Source organism: Microtus pennsylvanicus, chromosome 6, assembly GCF_037038515.1.
Source record: "Microtus pennsylvanicus isolate mMicPen1 chromosome 6, mMicPen1.hap1, whole genome shotgun sequence".
In the NCBI taxonomy this organism is placed as follows: domain Eukaryota; kingdom Metazoa; phylum Chordata; class Mammalia; order Rodentia; family Cricetidae; genus Microtus; species Microtus pennsylvanicus.
In genome coordinates, this window is record NC_134584.1 from 67,781,381 (window position 1) to 67,797,101 (window position 15,721).

The window sequence follows — 15,721 nt, forward strand, 5'->3', positions numbered from 1 at the left end:
TGGAATACCTTGCCTGTCATGGGGAATAGCCCTCTAATATTCCCTGTCTTAGGTGGCATCCTGCCCCCAAAGTATTACCCGTCCATGGCTATCCAGACACATAGCCCTAAACCAAGTATCCTTAGGACTGACAGTGCCAACGAGCCAAATCAGTGCTGCAACCATCTAGCATGCACTAACCAGGTGGTAAAATTAACAAAAGCAGTATTCCAAACCCCTCTCTTATGATGGTTAAGTTCCATAACGGTAGCAGAAGCATGCAATACAGTGCCAGGATAATGCACATAACATGATAAAAGCTAGAACATGTTAGCCATTGAAAAGTCCAAAGATAGTCCACTTGCTCCTGAACCAGAGCCACTTGTTGTTCAAGGTCAATATGCTCAATGGAACGTGTCCATTAAGATCATTTTGAATGTCCAAAGCATTGCTGACTCTTTCAGTCATCTGGTTGACAATCTCAACCGTCTGTGCACTCTGGGAAAGAGTAACTCAGGCATCAGTATCTGTGATGGCAGAGATAGCAATAACGGCTATCACAGCTGTGGTGATTCCAAGGTCTCTCTTCTGCAGATCTTCTATAGTATAGCACTTGCTGCCATATTTGCTGACACTCCTGACACTACCGTGGTGAGGCTGGGCACTGACTGGGCCGGGGCAACATGCCTAGCAAAGCTCTGCTCTGGGTCCCACACTCTGTCTGGGTCCAAACTGCTGCATGGAGTGGAGCAGAACTTAGGGAAGCAGGCTCACTGCTCCTGCTCCAGAACCATTGAGGGGGCCCCATTTTAACAATCTTTTAGGGAATTTGGGCGTCATCAACCTGTCTGACTACTTCCTGCTGATGGGGGTGCTGCATTCTTGGGGGTATTTTACATCAACATTCCAGGGGGCGTCGGTGATTCAAACCACATAAATTTGCAATGAATCCACAGGTTCTCATTCTCTATGGAGACAAAAGCAGAACCTCTTTTCCAAAGCATCAAATCCTTAGGCCCATATTTTAAAGTCAAAATACTTTTCTTAGCAGTTCCCAGAATCAAATGTCTTTCTCCAGCCCAGAACACAAAAGACAACACAATCAACACAGTAACATACATCTGTACACATTCTATCTTTTTGAGGCCTTCAATCCACCCTCCTGCCTCCTCTTTCTTACTTCCCTACTGGCCAGTCTTCTGGAGGGCATCCCTCAGAGCATCTCTAGGGATGAAGAAACATATCCTTTTATTCTGACTTGGCTTGTTCCTAGTCTGGAATATTTAAACCCCCTCCTGTACAAAATCTTTGGCTGTCTTCCTTGTTACTTCTTTGCCCTGTTGCTTTAAGAGTTTCAGTTACTTTTTAAGGCCTTTCAATTCACCCTCCTGCCTCTTCTTTATACTAGCTAGTCTTTTGGAGGATGTCCCTCAGAGTATCTCTGGGGATGAAAAATAAAAACACTACCTTTCCCAATACGCTCCTCGTTTTAGCTGGCAGACAGAGCAACCCATTTCATGGATTCCCCACTTTCCAGATCTCCACATTACCCCGCCTACATGGCCTGGATGCCAAGACTGGCAAGGCGGGGGGGGGGGGGGTGCCGGGTTGAGACACGGAGGCTTCTTTTCAGGTGGAGGAACAGCAAGCTTTATTTTGCCCAGCAACCTCTTAATACCTCTACTGCTTCTGTGGAGACCCACCAGCCAGAAGGAACACAAACATCCTTGTCACTTACAGACCATAAGGAAATCCCCCTGTTGGTCAGGGGGAGTGAGGGCAGCTGAATCACAACACTCAATAAAATACTAGCAAACTGAATCTAAGAACACATCAAAAAGATCATACAACATGACCAAGCTGGCTTCATCCCAGAGATGCAGAATGGTTTAACATATGAAAATCTGTCAATGTAATTCACCGTATAAACAAACTGAAAGAAAAAGGAAAACCCATGATCATCTTGTTAGATGCTGAAAAGCCTTTGACAAAATCTAACACCACTTTATGATAAAAGTCTTGAGGAGATCAGGGATACAAGGAATATACTTAAATATAATAAAAGCAATATACAGCAAGCATATAGCCAACATCAAATTAAATGAAAAAAAACTCAAAGTGATACCACTAAAATCATGAACAAAATGTCTACTCTCTCCATACTGATTCAATATAAAACTTGAAATTCTAGTTAGAGCTATAACTAAAGGAGATCAAGGGGATACAAATTGGAAAGGAAGAAGTTAAAGCATTTGTATTCGCAAATGGTATGACAGTGTACGTAAGTAACCCCAGAAACTCTACCAGGGAACTCCTACAATTGCCCTCATTTTTCAAAGCTTGTGTCAAGCTAACATAAAGTTGGCTAGCACACCTACTGCTTCCCAGCCTATAGGTTGGACGGTCATCTATCTCAGGTTAACTCGGTGACCGAATCAAGACTGGCAGTAGAGAATTTTCAGTTGTAGATCATTCCTATGTAGAAGGAAGCTGGCTAAAATGTAGATTTTGTTTAAAGTTGGGGTAACTGACAGCTGTCCTGCATAAACTAAGATAGTATGGATAAGCCAGGCCTTTGGGGAGCAGTTGCTAGTTTTCCATGTAGATCACCATCATAACAAGTGTGTGTGTGTGTGTGTGTGTGTGTGTGTGTGTGTGTGTGTGTGTATGTTTGGGTGGTGATGGGAAGAAAGATGCTGACTCAGCACACTCGCTGAGGAACCAGAAGCAAGTCAGGATAGCCACAAGCAAAGTAGAATACAAGGTCACTCTAGTGATTGCTAAGCCATAAATTCAACCTTCTATCTGGTTTTTTTGTTTTGTTTTATTTGTTTGTTTTTCTTTTATGATTACAAAGGAAAAATATGTCTTCACATAGTTAACAGGTTTTGGGAAAAATCTACGGAATCTAGTTTTCAGGAATTTAATATCCAAGTTTGAAAGTGTACTTCCGAGTGGTAAGATTTACTATTAAAAAAAAAATCTTGCCGGGCGGTGGTGGCTCACGCCTTTAATCCCAGCACTTGGGAGGCAGAGGCAGGCGGATCTCTGTGAGTTCGAGACCAGCCTGGTCTACAAGAGCTAGTTCCAGGACAGGCTCCAAAGCCACAGAGAAACCCTGTCTCGAAAAACCAAAAAAAAAAAAAAAAACTTTTAATCTCTGTATTTTCTTCCTTTTTTCTTTTTGTCATTAAGATATTAACAAATAGTATCTCATAATATAATATCCTAGTTATTAATTGAAAGTTATTGTTTATGTCTCTTTTGTATGGTATCACATCTGCAAGTGTGGAGTCTCCAGGGTTCTAGCTTAAGGAATATTTATCTGCTAGTGAAACTTGTCAGCTGTCTCCTTGGGCTGCTGTGGCAGCTGCCCCATGTTAGGAGCTTCCTGGAGTCTGTCACTGTGTTCCAACTGATTCATGCAGAAATGCTGAAAAACAAAAGCCTTAAGTTGGGTTTGATATTTAATTAACCCCACTATCATGAAACAAATCATTTCTTTAAAGCTGATTTATATGATTCTTTTCCTTTACAAAACAATATAAAATCTAGAAGCCCAGGATATGTGTCTTTAGCAGCTACGTGGCAGATATCAATCACGAACACCAATACTGAGCATTTCCGTGGGTTCATGTCCATCAGAGAAGGGCTGACGCTTCTGGGAAGACACCTCCAGTGCTCTAGCAAATCAGATGACTGGTGATGCACAACATCCCTCCGCATCTCCTGCCAGATGGAGAACCTGGTTCAGTCAGCTCTTTCAAGAACTTCAACTCTGGGCTATACAGTCTTTCACTGTGAATAAGAACAAGAATGACCGAAGTTGGTAGTGTCTAGAGGAGTAAAACCAACCACAAGTGCCCACTTAGGTATCACACTGAAGGATATGCAATCTTGATTCAGGTTACCCTCCTAACGGAAAGATACCTTCTTATCAGCACTGAGCATATTCCGTATTTTAGCCTCCCACCATCAGCCTCGCTGTGGTCGCTGTGCTCTGGCTGGCTGTATCAGTTGCACCTGAACACATGCCTCGTTCACTTCCTCCTTGATATCTGTTTATGACAACACAGAGCATGTCATGCCTGTAGAACAAGACCTTCTTTTTGCATCTGTACAGTTGTGGCTGTCTTCTGTCCTGACCTGATCGACCAGTTAGGTGTTTCTTGTTTGTGTCCCTGGTAATTCTTTCTGTTGTGTCCTCTAGCTCTTTAGTCCTGTGTTCTCAGCTTTCTCTGCAGAGTATTTTCCAGAAGCAAAACAACAAAGGACTCGTCATGAACATCATGTACTCATATGGCTCAGGTATCCCTACCCCACAGCTGTCCTCTACACTTAGGCCTCTGGCCTTGCTTGCTCTCCTCTCTTCCAGTCTGGCACTTCAAATATGTCAGACATGTTCACTTCAAACTTGTAAGAAATTTAGTTTGCTGCCACAGGCAACTGATCTCCTCTCTCTCTTCTCCACTTTCACCAGGCTATTCAATGTTCCTGACTCGTCTTCATAGTGACAGTCTTCTTAGGTCACCACCACTGTCTAAGTTTACTCCACAGAATGACTACGTAGGACTCTACACACTAACGGTTGAGGCAACTTGAAGGATGGTGGTGGAGACTGTTGGAAAGGTTTAGGCTAAGTTCCTGACAGTAACTACAACACTTCTGAGGCTGACACAGGAGGAATCAAGTTTGAGGCCAGCCTGGGCTACATAGCAATTTTCAGCCTAGCCTAGACTTCTTAGTAAGACTCTGTCTGCCTTAATTACTGTTACATTGCTCTGAAGAGACACCATGACCAAGGCAGCTTATCAATGAAAGCATTTAATTGGGGCTTGCTTACAGCTTCAGAGGGTTAGGCCTAACCATTATGAGGTGAGTGCAGTGGCAGGCAGGCGTGGTGCTGGAGCAGGAGCTGAGAGCTCACATCCTGACCAATAGGCAGCAAGCAGAGAGAGAGAGAGACAGAGAGACAGAGAGAGACAGACAGACAGATGGAGACAGAGATAGTGAAGTGTGTGTGTGTGTGTGTGTGTGTGTGTGTGTGTGTGTGTGTGTGCAGAAGCACACGTGCACCTGGGCCTTGCCTGGGCTTTTGAAACCTGAAAGCTCACCCAGTGGCACACCTCCTCCAAAAAGGCCACACCTCCTTATCCTTCCTAAACAGTTCACCAACTAGGGAAACAGACATTAAAATATACGAGCCTTTGGGGGTCATTCTCAGTCAAACCACCATATTGCCTCAGGAAAAAAAATCAAAACCTATTTATAAGTGAGCTGGAAAGATGATTTAATAATTAAGAACACTAGTTGTTCTTCCAGAAGACCTGAGTTCATGGTAGCTCACAACCATCTGTAGCCCAAGGGACTGAACGCTCTCCTCTGGTCGCTGATGGTATACAAGTATATTTGCAGGCAAAAGGCACCCCGTACACACAAGATAAATTTTAAAAAAGACATTTAAAATTGTTTAAAAATTATTTCTATGGCTATCCAGGAGAGGAAAGAAGAGAGTGAGGGGAGGTTGGGGGAGCAGGCCAGAGAGCATAGAAAGAAAGGGGACAGGGGCAAACAAAGCACATGCAAGTGTGGCATGTCGCAGTGAAACCCAGGAGTGTGTCTAATTAATAAGTGTTAATTTTAAAGTCCTCATACTAACATTCGGACAGTTACAGTACAATTTGGAATTTTATAGTTTTGAATGTTTTCACTTATTAAAAATAGATTCTTTTCTCTATATAATCAATCTATCTTGACTATAGTTTCCCCTTCCTCCCAGTCCCTGTCCTTATCCCCTCCCTCCAGGTCCACTCCCTTTCTGTCTCTCATTAGTAAAGAACAGGCTGCTAAAAGTCAACGGCTTGAGAATTTTATGCCCCAGTACTATATATTAGATCATTTCTCCTCCTTTCTACTCCCACTCATCCAGTGTCCTTCCCAAGCCCACTCCAATTCATTATTTTTCCTAATTATTTTTACTTATCTAGAAATAATGGCATTTAGAAAAGAGAGCCTGCTGGGTCCCTTTAGTGGTGCTCTTGTGTGTATGTGTTTAGAGATGACCACTTGGGATGGATAACCTATTAATGCACTCATCCCTGGAGAAAACAAAATACTCCGCTCATTTACAGCTCACTTCAGTTCTTTCCTCCCTTTTATGATTACAGCTTGTCATTTTGTTCTCAGATTTCACCCTTGTTCTGTGTCTGTGAGCTCCATCGAGGCCCCGATTGGCCACTTCCCCTGGTATCTGCCCCTCGGTCCTTCCACACAGCTTACTTTGTAGTTTGGAAACTATTCCAACCTGAGGACTCCTGGGGTTTGTGGTATCAGCAGTTTGTGTTCTTGTAACTTGGAGCAAATTTAATTTATAGTTTCTCTCTCATGTCTGCCTCCTGGTAAGTAGATTCATGATTGGTTTGTGCTCTGAACTTTGAGACCTGATAGCAATATCATGGAAAGGAGAGAGGCTCAGCCACAAAGGACTTGAGAAGAAAGACTGCAGAGTGCAGGTTGCTCACCTCAAGAAGAGGTTACTGAGCCATGGCCTAATAATTATGTTTTGATTCATGAATATTTATCACAGTGAGAATACTGACCAAATATTTCTTCATCCATGACACGCAGAGGAATGTACCCTGAAATTACAGGCAGGGATAAAAGGAAGGACATATTATCTGCCTCCTAAGTATTTATGATTAAAAACTTTTCAGACTGTTGTTCCTAAGAATTGTTGGGTTTAGAACAGACCTGAAAAGGGAAGACCTGCAGTCAACCAGAGCTGCAGACATGCCTGAAGCCAGCTCACTTTTTTTTCAGTGTACTAGTTCTGAACTGAAAGTTCCTTACACTAGACCGCTTAGAGCAGAACTTGATGGACCCCCTCCCGACACACCCCCCCCATACTGGGTAGTGTCGCGATAAGTGTTTGCTCCCTACATGACTAAGTATCAATTACCCTGGCTAATCAACAGTCCTCAGAATGAACTCATTGTTTCCTTTCTCTGTTTATTTGATGTACAGATTGAACTACAGATCTAATTACAAGTATAAACACTAACAAAATCAATTTTTAGTGTAAAAAGTAAAAGCTTCAAAATGAAGAAATTAAGGATGAGATTCCTACTTCTTTCATTGGTAAAAAAATAATATATGTAAATGCAGAAACCCTGTATTTGTCTCTAGCTTTGCTATTTGCTAAATTCTATCTTCTTTGCTGCCATGTTACTGGTGATTCAGAATATAGCTGGTCAGAGTCCTAGAACAGTCCTAGAAGAAGTCCAGAAAGAAGGGATCACAGTGGCTTTCTGTGTCTGCCTAAGTGAGAGGGAGAGCAGAGGCCTTGAGGGGAAACTAGCCACAGGAAGGAACCATAGGAAACTGCGCGGCTAGTCTCCGCAGAAGGGACACAGCCAGGCAGTATAGCAAAGCAACCGGCTCCCAAGAGACGCCCACCGGAAGAGCCACGCCCCACCCTGCCCCGACTGTTTGCTCCTTCTCCCAGGAAGATGACCTCTGCACAGGGCATGTAGAATGGAAAGACTGAACGGTAGAAGACACTGGCCAAACCACTACCAAATGGTCCAGCTATAGTTACAAAAGAATCAGAGCGCGGAACCTAGCTGGTACCTCAGGCCCACCTCGGTCTTCGCGCCTTCCCACTCTCTCCTGCTGACGACAGTTCAAAATCTTGGTCTTTGGTTTATCAATTATTTCTTAAGTCCCTCCTTTAAGTCAGAGACTATATTATAAACCATCAGTTCTCAACCTGTGGGTCGTGATCCCCTTGTGAATCCCCTTATTTCACAAGGGTCGCATATCAGATATCCTGCCTAACATATATTTACATCATGATTCATAATAGTAACGAAATTATATTTATGAAGTATCAATGAAATCATTGTATGGTTGAGGGTCAGCACAACATGAGGTCCCAGCATTAAAAAGACTGAGAACCACTCTTTCAAACACAACAGAGAGATGAACCTTGCCTCTTATTGTCTCAGAACTTGCAGTTTAATAGATTTCTTGGATATTCCAAATGTGTGGGTTTAAGAAAGCCTAATTCTGCTGGTGCTGCCTTGTCCACCCCATCTCTGAAAGGGGAGAGGCACTACTTCACAGAGAAGCCTGCGGCACCCCTCAGCCGGGAATCTTTATGCTTTGAAGAAGTTGGAGAAAGGCCTGAGAGGAGAGTGTCCAAGAGAGGAGCCAAGCCACCTCCCACCTTCCTGTTCTAGCCAGTTTTTTTTTGTTTTTTAATTTATTTCCAGCACTTCTTGTTAAACTTGTGACCTGGGACACGAAGAACTCACAGAACTGGTGGCGAGGACAGCTGAGATCCTTGCCTTCCCTGGTCTTCCTAAAGACTCCTCTGTGGTTAAGCACACACCCCCTGCTCTTGCAGAGGACCTGGCTGTGCTCCATACCACCCACGTAGCGACTCAGGAATGCCTGTGACTCCAGTTCCAGGGAAGCCAGCACCCTCTTTTCCCCTCTGTGGGTTTCCACATGCATGGGATGCAAATAAATCCATGAAGGCACATACAAATAATAAATAAATCTTTAAAAATAGAGTTATGAGAATATATAATCCTTTAGACTATATGATTTCACTTGTGGCTCACTGAATATTCACTAATAAGCTGAAATTCCTAGATCAAAAGAAATATAGAATGGGGCTTGATGTTATAGTCAATCCAGGTATAAAGATTTTTAAAGCATTTTCATGACTATAGGAGGGCAATGAAATAAAACAGCAACACACAGACAGAATTGGCTTCCCTGTGAATGCCAGGAGGTGCAGGTGGATGGGATCTGGAGCACAGGAACTTGCTCCGTGGTGGGGGCGGGATATCTTGTCATTTGTGAGCAGTTTGAGCGTCAGAACCACGCATGCCTCATCCTCGCACCTCAGTGCCTGGCAATACACACAGTGAATGTGCACCGTTCTACAGCCTGACAGTCTAGGCGACTCCTGAAGTGGCTTCACACAGCCCTGCAGCAGGAGCCTGCACTCAGCATTCAGTGGTTGGAAGGGGAACTTGTTTTTACCCTGAGGTCAGAAACTTCCACCACTGAGGACAGCGGATAATGGAGGCCCCTCTTCTCTATTTGTACAGCTTGGCCCAGACCAAGAAAGAGTCATTTAAAGATAATCTGCATCCTTTCCTTTTTATTTTAGCCATGTTTGTGTTTCCCAGGGCACGTCTAAAAGTCTCAAAATATTTACTGTATACTTCCATGCTTTTAAGAAAAAGAAATGTGGTTTGCGAATGTTGTTCTGTTCAGCAGGCAGAGCGTTTCCTGGCACACGAAAGGCTGCGTTTGAAAACAAACAGGAGAAAGACTGTTGGGCTTTAACAGATGGGTCCTTAGAGATGGGTTTTCAAGCACGGGTTTGGTTTCCTTATCCAGCTTTTAACCTGTCACTTCTCAACACTTACAGTGACCCTGAAAAATAAATCAGTAACATTTGCACAGTTTTTAAGGCTGACACTTTAATTTTTTTCCTGTTTTGTCTATCGCTGTGGCCAATGTAATTAGGTCATAGTCATGTGAGAAGCTAGTTGTGTGAGAAAAATGTTGGATGAGCACGGGTGTTTTCAGGAAGATGTTGTTTCTATTAATGTGTACTTGAAACTAAATCACGGAGCCTACGTAATTTGGAATATGAATGTCTCTCCGAAAGAACCGTTGAACCGAATTCAAAAGGAAATGTATGCTTCTGCTTGCTCTTGTGAGATGATTACAGCAATTAGTTTAAAAAATATGTTTACCATGTACAGCACTGCTTTGTAAACGTGCTTAGTTGTGGAGACAGTTGAGAAGCTGTCTCCCCAGTAGGAGAACAGTCCTGACCCTCACGGTCCTCCCAAGACCTAAAGAGACCAAATGCTGACCTGTGTAGCATGACTCTGTCCCCTCGGTTCACGTAGGTAAATCGTTGCTTGTGACTGCTGGGCCACGGTGTTTCCTAAGAAACATTTTGCTATTTATACCAGTAGGTAGATATTTTGGGTGTGTACAGTTGCTAGAGCTTCAGTACCTTAGAACCATGGAGAGTACAAACTCTATACAGCATGGACACTTACTTATGTTTCTGGAAAATTTTTATATGTTATTCCATTTCTTCTTTAATTAGCTGAGTTTATTTTTACCTTTCTTGATTAACAATTTTAGTAACAGATATTCTTCCTTGCATTAAAAATTTTAATACCAAAACCACCGAGGACACATTTAAGGTATTTTATTGTCTAAATAAAATGTCAGAGTGGGGCGAGGCACACACTGCTTTGGAGAGCAGTCATACAGTAGAGCACGTGTGGAAATCATGACGAAAAGGAGTGTAACGAGCAGAACACAAACAAAAACCAGTCCCTTCTTGTGACGGAAGCAGAGCAATTATCAAGAGGTTGAGCACGTTGTTGAGGGATTTGAAGGGCTAACGGCTTTTGAAGAATGCACGAGATAGTGCTGTCGCTCTTGGGAAACATTTATGGAGAAGCATGGATTGCTAAATCTTAAACAATCCATGCTCCCTATGCAGTGACTTGGCTCCAAGTAACATAAGTAGGTGAGGTGCACACAGGGTGTCAAGTGGCACTTACTTGGCTCTCTCCGGATACACAGAAAGTAAGTGGAATACCTCAATTACTAAATAGGCATTCGGTGGGAGATGAATAAAGGACAGGAGGTTTGCCTTCTAAAACAAGATGAATATAGCTCAATAATAAATTTCTGTAATTTGTTTCATGCGTTAGTAGGCTACATCCAGAGTTACTAAATATATTCAGAGGAAAATGATTGATGAGCGCCCAGTCTTCCTAAGCAGCATTGATGATCATTTTGTGACTTGGAATTTACAGCGTGGCCTCTAGTCTGACTGCTGGCACACCCCGTTGCTCCTAGATTTGAGTAAGATTGGAGCCTCCTGAAGATGACTAGCTAGCTTACTGCTGTGTTTAGGCTTCAGCTCTGCTGGCCAGACTGCCTTTGACATACCAATGCTTTTTTCTTTTTATAGGGACTTTATGTTTTTGTGGTTTATTTCATTTTACACAACCAAACATGTTGCCCCATGAAGGCCAGCTACACGGTGGAAATGAACGGTCACCCAGGACCTAGCACTGCCTTCTTCACTCCCGGGAGCGGAATGCCTGCAGCTGGAGAGATGCACAAGTCTACACAGAACCTCATCAATGCCATGGAAGAGGTGTGTCCCCGGCCCCACCCTGACACCCTCTCACCTGCTGACAAAAAGTGAAGACAAAAGATGCTAACCAACTTTTGAGCCCATCCCTCTGTGCGGTGGCATTTGAAGGATCTTAATTAGTTATTTTTCTGTCCTGTGAGCCACATGGACCAGCCATTTTTATTGAGAAATTAAAGCAAAATGCGTCATTTCCTTCCAAACCTTCTAATCTGATATGACAGGAATTGAAAATGTCTAAGAAACACTTTTAAAATACCATTCTCCCTAAAATCACACTCAAAGACATCCTCATCTGCTTCTCCCCGCACAGTTCTTTAATCCCGACGAAGAGAAGCAAACAGGCAGGCACTCCTTTCTGTTTAAATCCACCAGTCAGTCTAAAGCAGAGCTCAAAGGCTGTTTTGTGGCACTCCTGAAAAATCTAGGCGGGATTTCCTCCACAAAATCTGCCTCCCACTGCTGGCTACATTATTCTGTCCATATACGTTTGATTTCCTGAGTCTGACTCACATACCCTCCACCCCCGCCTTTTGGCAAAGTGTTAGTCTGGACTGTTAAGCACACCTGAATACATCTATCCTAGAAAAGGCTGTAAGGCACAGCCCTCACCACTGTGCAGCTTCGTGATGTGCTTGGCTACATGCCGTGTGAATGATAGAAGCAGGTGTGTTTCTTACTTTCATACAAATGCATGAAATTAAGAAACATTTTATTGAATAAGAAATATTGATAGGATGATAGATGGATAGACAAATAGATGATGATAGGTAATTGTTAGACAGTTGCTAGAGATATGATAGACAAAGACAGAAAGACAGATGATAGATAGATAGATAGATAGATAGATAGATAGATAGATAGATAGATAGATAGATGGATGGATAGATAGATAAATAGATGATAGGTAATCTACCTGCCCAGAGATACCTTATGTGGGATGTACTCTCATTCCTGTCCATTTAAAATTGAAGCAAATGATTACAATGTCATTACTGTGTATAGCCTTTTTATTTGAATAAAAAAATACTATAAAGAATTATCAATTCAGAATGGATAAGCATACATTGGATAAAAATGGTTGGCAGGGATCATAGGTAGGAGATAAATAAAAATGCAGATTAAAAAGAATGTATTTTGTCTATCAGATGAATAAGTTGAAGAAGGATGTTTAAAAATTGAGATATGCCAGAGCTAGAGAGATGGCTTAGCAGTTAAGAACACTTGCTGCTCTTACAGAGGACCCAGGTTTAATTCCCAGCTCTTACCCGTGGCTTACAACTGTCTATAACTTTAGTTCCAGTTCCAATGTTCTCTTCTAGTCTCTGTAGGGACCAGGCATTCACATGGTGCAAAGCACACATGCAGGCAAAGCACTCATACACATAACATAAAAATAAACAAATCTTCAATTTTTTTAAGAAAGAAAAACATTGAGATATGTCTTTAGTACTTTGATATTGAAATCTGGTACCATTTTATATGCCATATATTTTTGAAACTGAGTTATTTTATCATAACTAGTGACCAAAAGGCCAGCAGGAGTGTTTTTAAGATCCATCGGTCTTGTTGAATCATTACCAATTTAGCATTTGTCCAGCTCTGACCTGTCTTGTGAAATATCTTTTAACTATGTGTGGCTGAATGAAAGTAACTAGCATTACAGATCTAGTTTGTCATTTACTCAGTGACACTGTAAATGTCCTAGGGACAAATGTACCCAGAAGCTGCAGTATCGGAGAACTTAAATATGAACTATTCTTGTCACTGAAAACAGTTCTGTAGAACAATGCTGTCCTCGATGCCTGGACTCGTGGTGACGATCATCTGAGGTTTCACCTTCTCTCAAGTTCATCTCTGAGGTTCTTGGTTTCCTCTTCTCAGTATGAAGTGTCCCTGAAGTCTCAGCAGACCCTCACAGCTGTTGTGACCCTCCGGTTCCTGGGCTGGAGCCATTGCTTGAGTGTTCCTCTGGGGTGTTGCACAACTGCATAGCTTAAAGTCTGTCTGCATTCCTCAGAGGCTCAAAATTGGCTGTGATCCAGCTGTCAATGAGAGACTGCGGGAGACAGTCTAAAAAGCCAGCAAAAACAGGGAAGGGCGGGGAAAAGAAGGATTAAGGGTTCATTTGCCACTAACCTGGTTTGCCAGTAACCTAGAAAGGCAGGAATACATTTAATCGTCTCAGAACAGAACTCCTTTGAGCGTATAGTCAAAAGCAAAGAAGGATTTTGATAAATTCCCTTTAGTTCAATGTGTTCTTTGTATACTGGCCCCAATTAAAATATATTTCAGATTAATAATTTGGAGGGTTCTTCTGAATTTCCTTAATATACATTTTACAATAAATAAACAGAGAAATAGTTTTATCTCCCCATACATGGTATCATAGCAATCTACATGTGATTTTGAGAAACTGTCAAATCATGAGGTTATACTAGCTTGAGGAGAGGCATGCTTTTCTGAAGCACAAACACAAAATGCAAGCTCATAAAAACAATTCAATAGGCCATCCATAGTTTTTAATGAAATGCAAAAAAATTGTTGCAAAAATGGGCTTCAAAATTACTGCGTACATTCATGTTAACAATTGTCACGTTCCTCTGCTCTTGCCCCAATCCAAAAGGTGCCATCTGACTGGGAGAGAGCATCCTTCCAGCAGACCAGCCAAGCAAGTCCTGCTTTGAAGACAAGTCCCCAGAATGGAGCCTCATTCCCTTCTTCTGGAGGATATGGGCAGGGCTCCCTGGTAGCCGATGAAGAGTCCCAAGAGTTTGATGACTTGATATTTGCATTAAAAACTGGTATGTATAAACGAACCCACAACTGGCATTAGAAACTGGCAGCCTGCAAGCCTGTTCCTTTCTCTCCCCTTCCCTGAGAGTGCAAACACACTGTCAGCCACGGCATGTCCTGATTCTCATGACCCGTGTCTGATCCCAGTCAAGCCCTAGGATATTCTGTTCCTAGCATCAAATATAACACAGCCAAAAATAATTTACGATTTGCTTTTAACAAAGAAAACAACATATCCTAACTAAATGTAAATATCTGTGTCCTAAAATCTGGCTAGAACACCAAGAACTTAGTAAGTCGGATTCAATATAAGGAAGCTCGCTGAAGGAGTTTGCCTCTGATATGTAAAAAAATGAAAAAAGAAAAAGAATGTTATTCATGAAGACGTATTTCATATACATTCAGAAGTCATGCAACAAACATGTATATGTCTGCAGTTTTCAAGGTGTACAATCACATGTCGTATTTTATTGACTCTGTGTGTGTGTGTGTGTGTGTGTGTGTGTGTGTGTGTGTGTGTGTTCAGTTCCACTCAATCTATAACCCTAGTGGATAATTCCTGTATAGAGAGCAATAAGATCCTAAAGACCCCAACACATTACCTAAAAATGGAGAAAGTGAGAAATCTGACTGAAGGTCACATGCTAGTGGAAAAACATTAATGAATGCCATTCTTTTTCATGTGTAAATGTTCACATTGGTGACAGTGTGGTCTTCACACCCCTGTGACAGACCCATGACCAAAACATGAAAGGGTGGTTTTTTTTGGCTGATGATTTCAGAGGTTTCAGTCCATGGTCAGCTGGCTCCCTTGCTTTCAGGCCCAGGACAAAGTAGAAATATCAGGGAAAGGCATGAGGAGATATCGTCACTGTCTGGCAACCCAAGTATAAAAAGAGTAGATGGAAGGGGCCAGGGTCAAGACGTCCTCTTCAAAGGCATGCTACCAACATCATGTTTTTGGGTTCCACCTTCTGGATATTCATTCAGTTTTTAAAAATATCAATGAATGACACTACTGACTAGGCCAGAGTGAGTCCCCTGATTTTAAAATGACCTTACAGAAACCCTGAAAGGAGTGCTTTGCTAGGGGCCTAGGTTACTTCTCAGTCTGATCAAGTTGGCAATGAATATTAACCGTCACAGTAGTTTAGCTTAGATACATAATGTGCCATAACTCTATTGTGAATATTAATCATTTTAGAGTTTTTCAAGTCCTATAAGCAGTTTTTAAACATTTTCTTTTTCAAAAAAAATTTGAAGTATTCCTATTGTAAAAGTAGTAATGACGTTTTTAAAAAGCAAGAAGATACAGTTGCAAAGAAGAAGCTTCTTAAATGCTTACTTAAAAATGTTTCCATGTAAAGTAGCTTGATTTTTCTATGACCAGATATTCCTTTGGTAAAGTATTTTTGTCGTCACAAAGTTAATCTCTTACATCTTGAGAATGATTGGAGCAACCCAGGGACTATATCTCAATTTGTATTCCATATTATGGTCTCATTATTAAGAACAGTAAGACCACAAAGCACATCACTGTCCCCCGGCCCCTCCCTATGCCCACACCGAGAATGCCACACTGCCCTCGTACTCTTTTGAGAAATAACAAATCCAACTGAAATGAGAACAAACTCACCCATTCATACTCAATAGGTACTGATACTCAAATGACAGCAGAGGGACCTTTCAAAACATGAATGATCAAATGGATGAAAAACACGAAACCTGGGACTG

General features: G+C 42.0%; 1 protein-coding gene across 1 annotated transcript in view; it reads left to right on the forward strand.

Annotated features, from left to right (window-relative positions):
• The window catches only part of Adgrv1 (adhesion G protein-coupled receptor V1), a 532,771-nt gene that overhangs the window by 502,489 nt on the left and 14,561 nt on the right, over positions 1-15,721 (forward strand). Inside the window, exons 88-89 of the mRNA XM_075976408.1 lie at positions 11,006-11,194; positions 13,818-13,995. Of these exons, the coding sequence (XP_075832523.1) occupies positions 11,006-11,194; positions 13,818-13,995 (367 nt within the window). The remainder of the gene's footprint in view (positions 1-11,005; positions 11,195-13,817; positions 13,996-15,721) is intronic.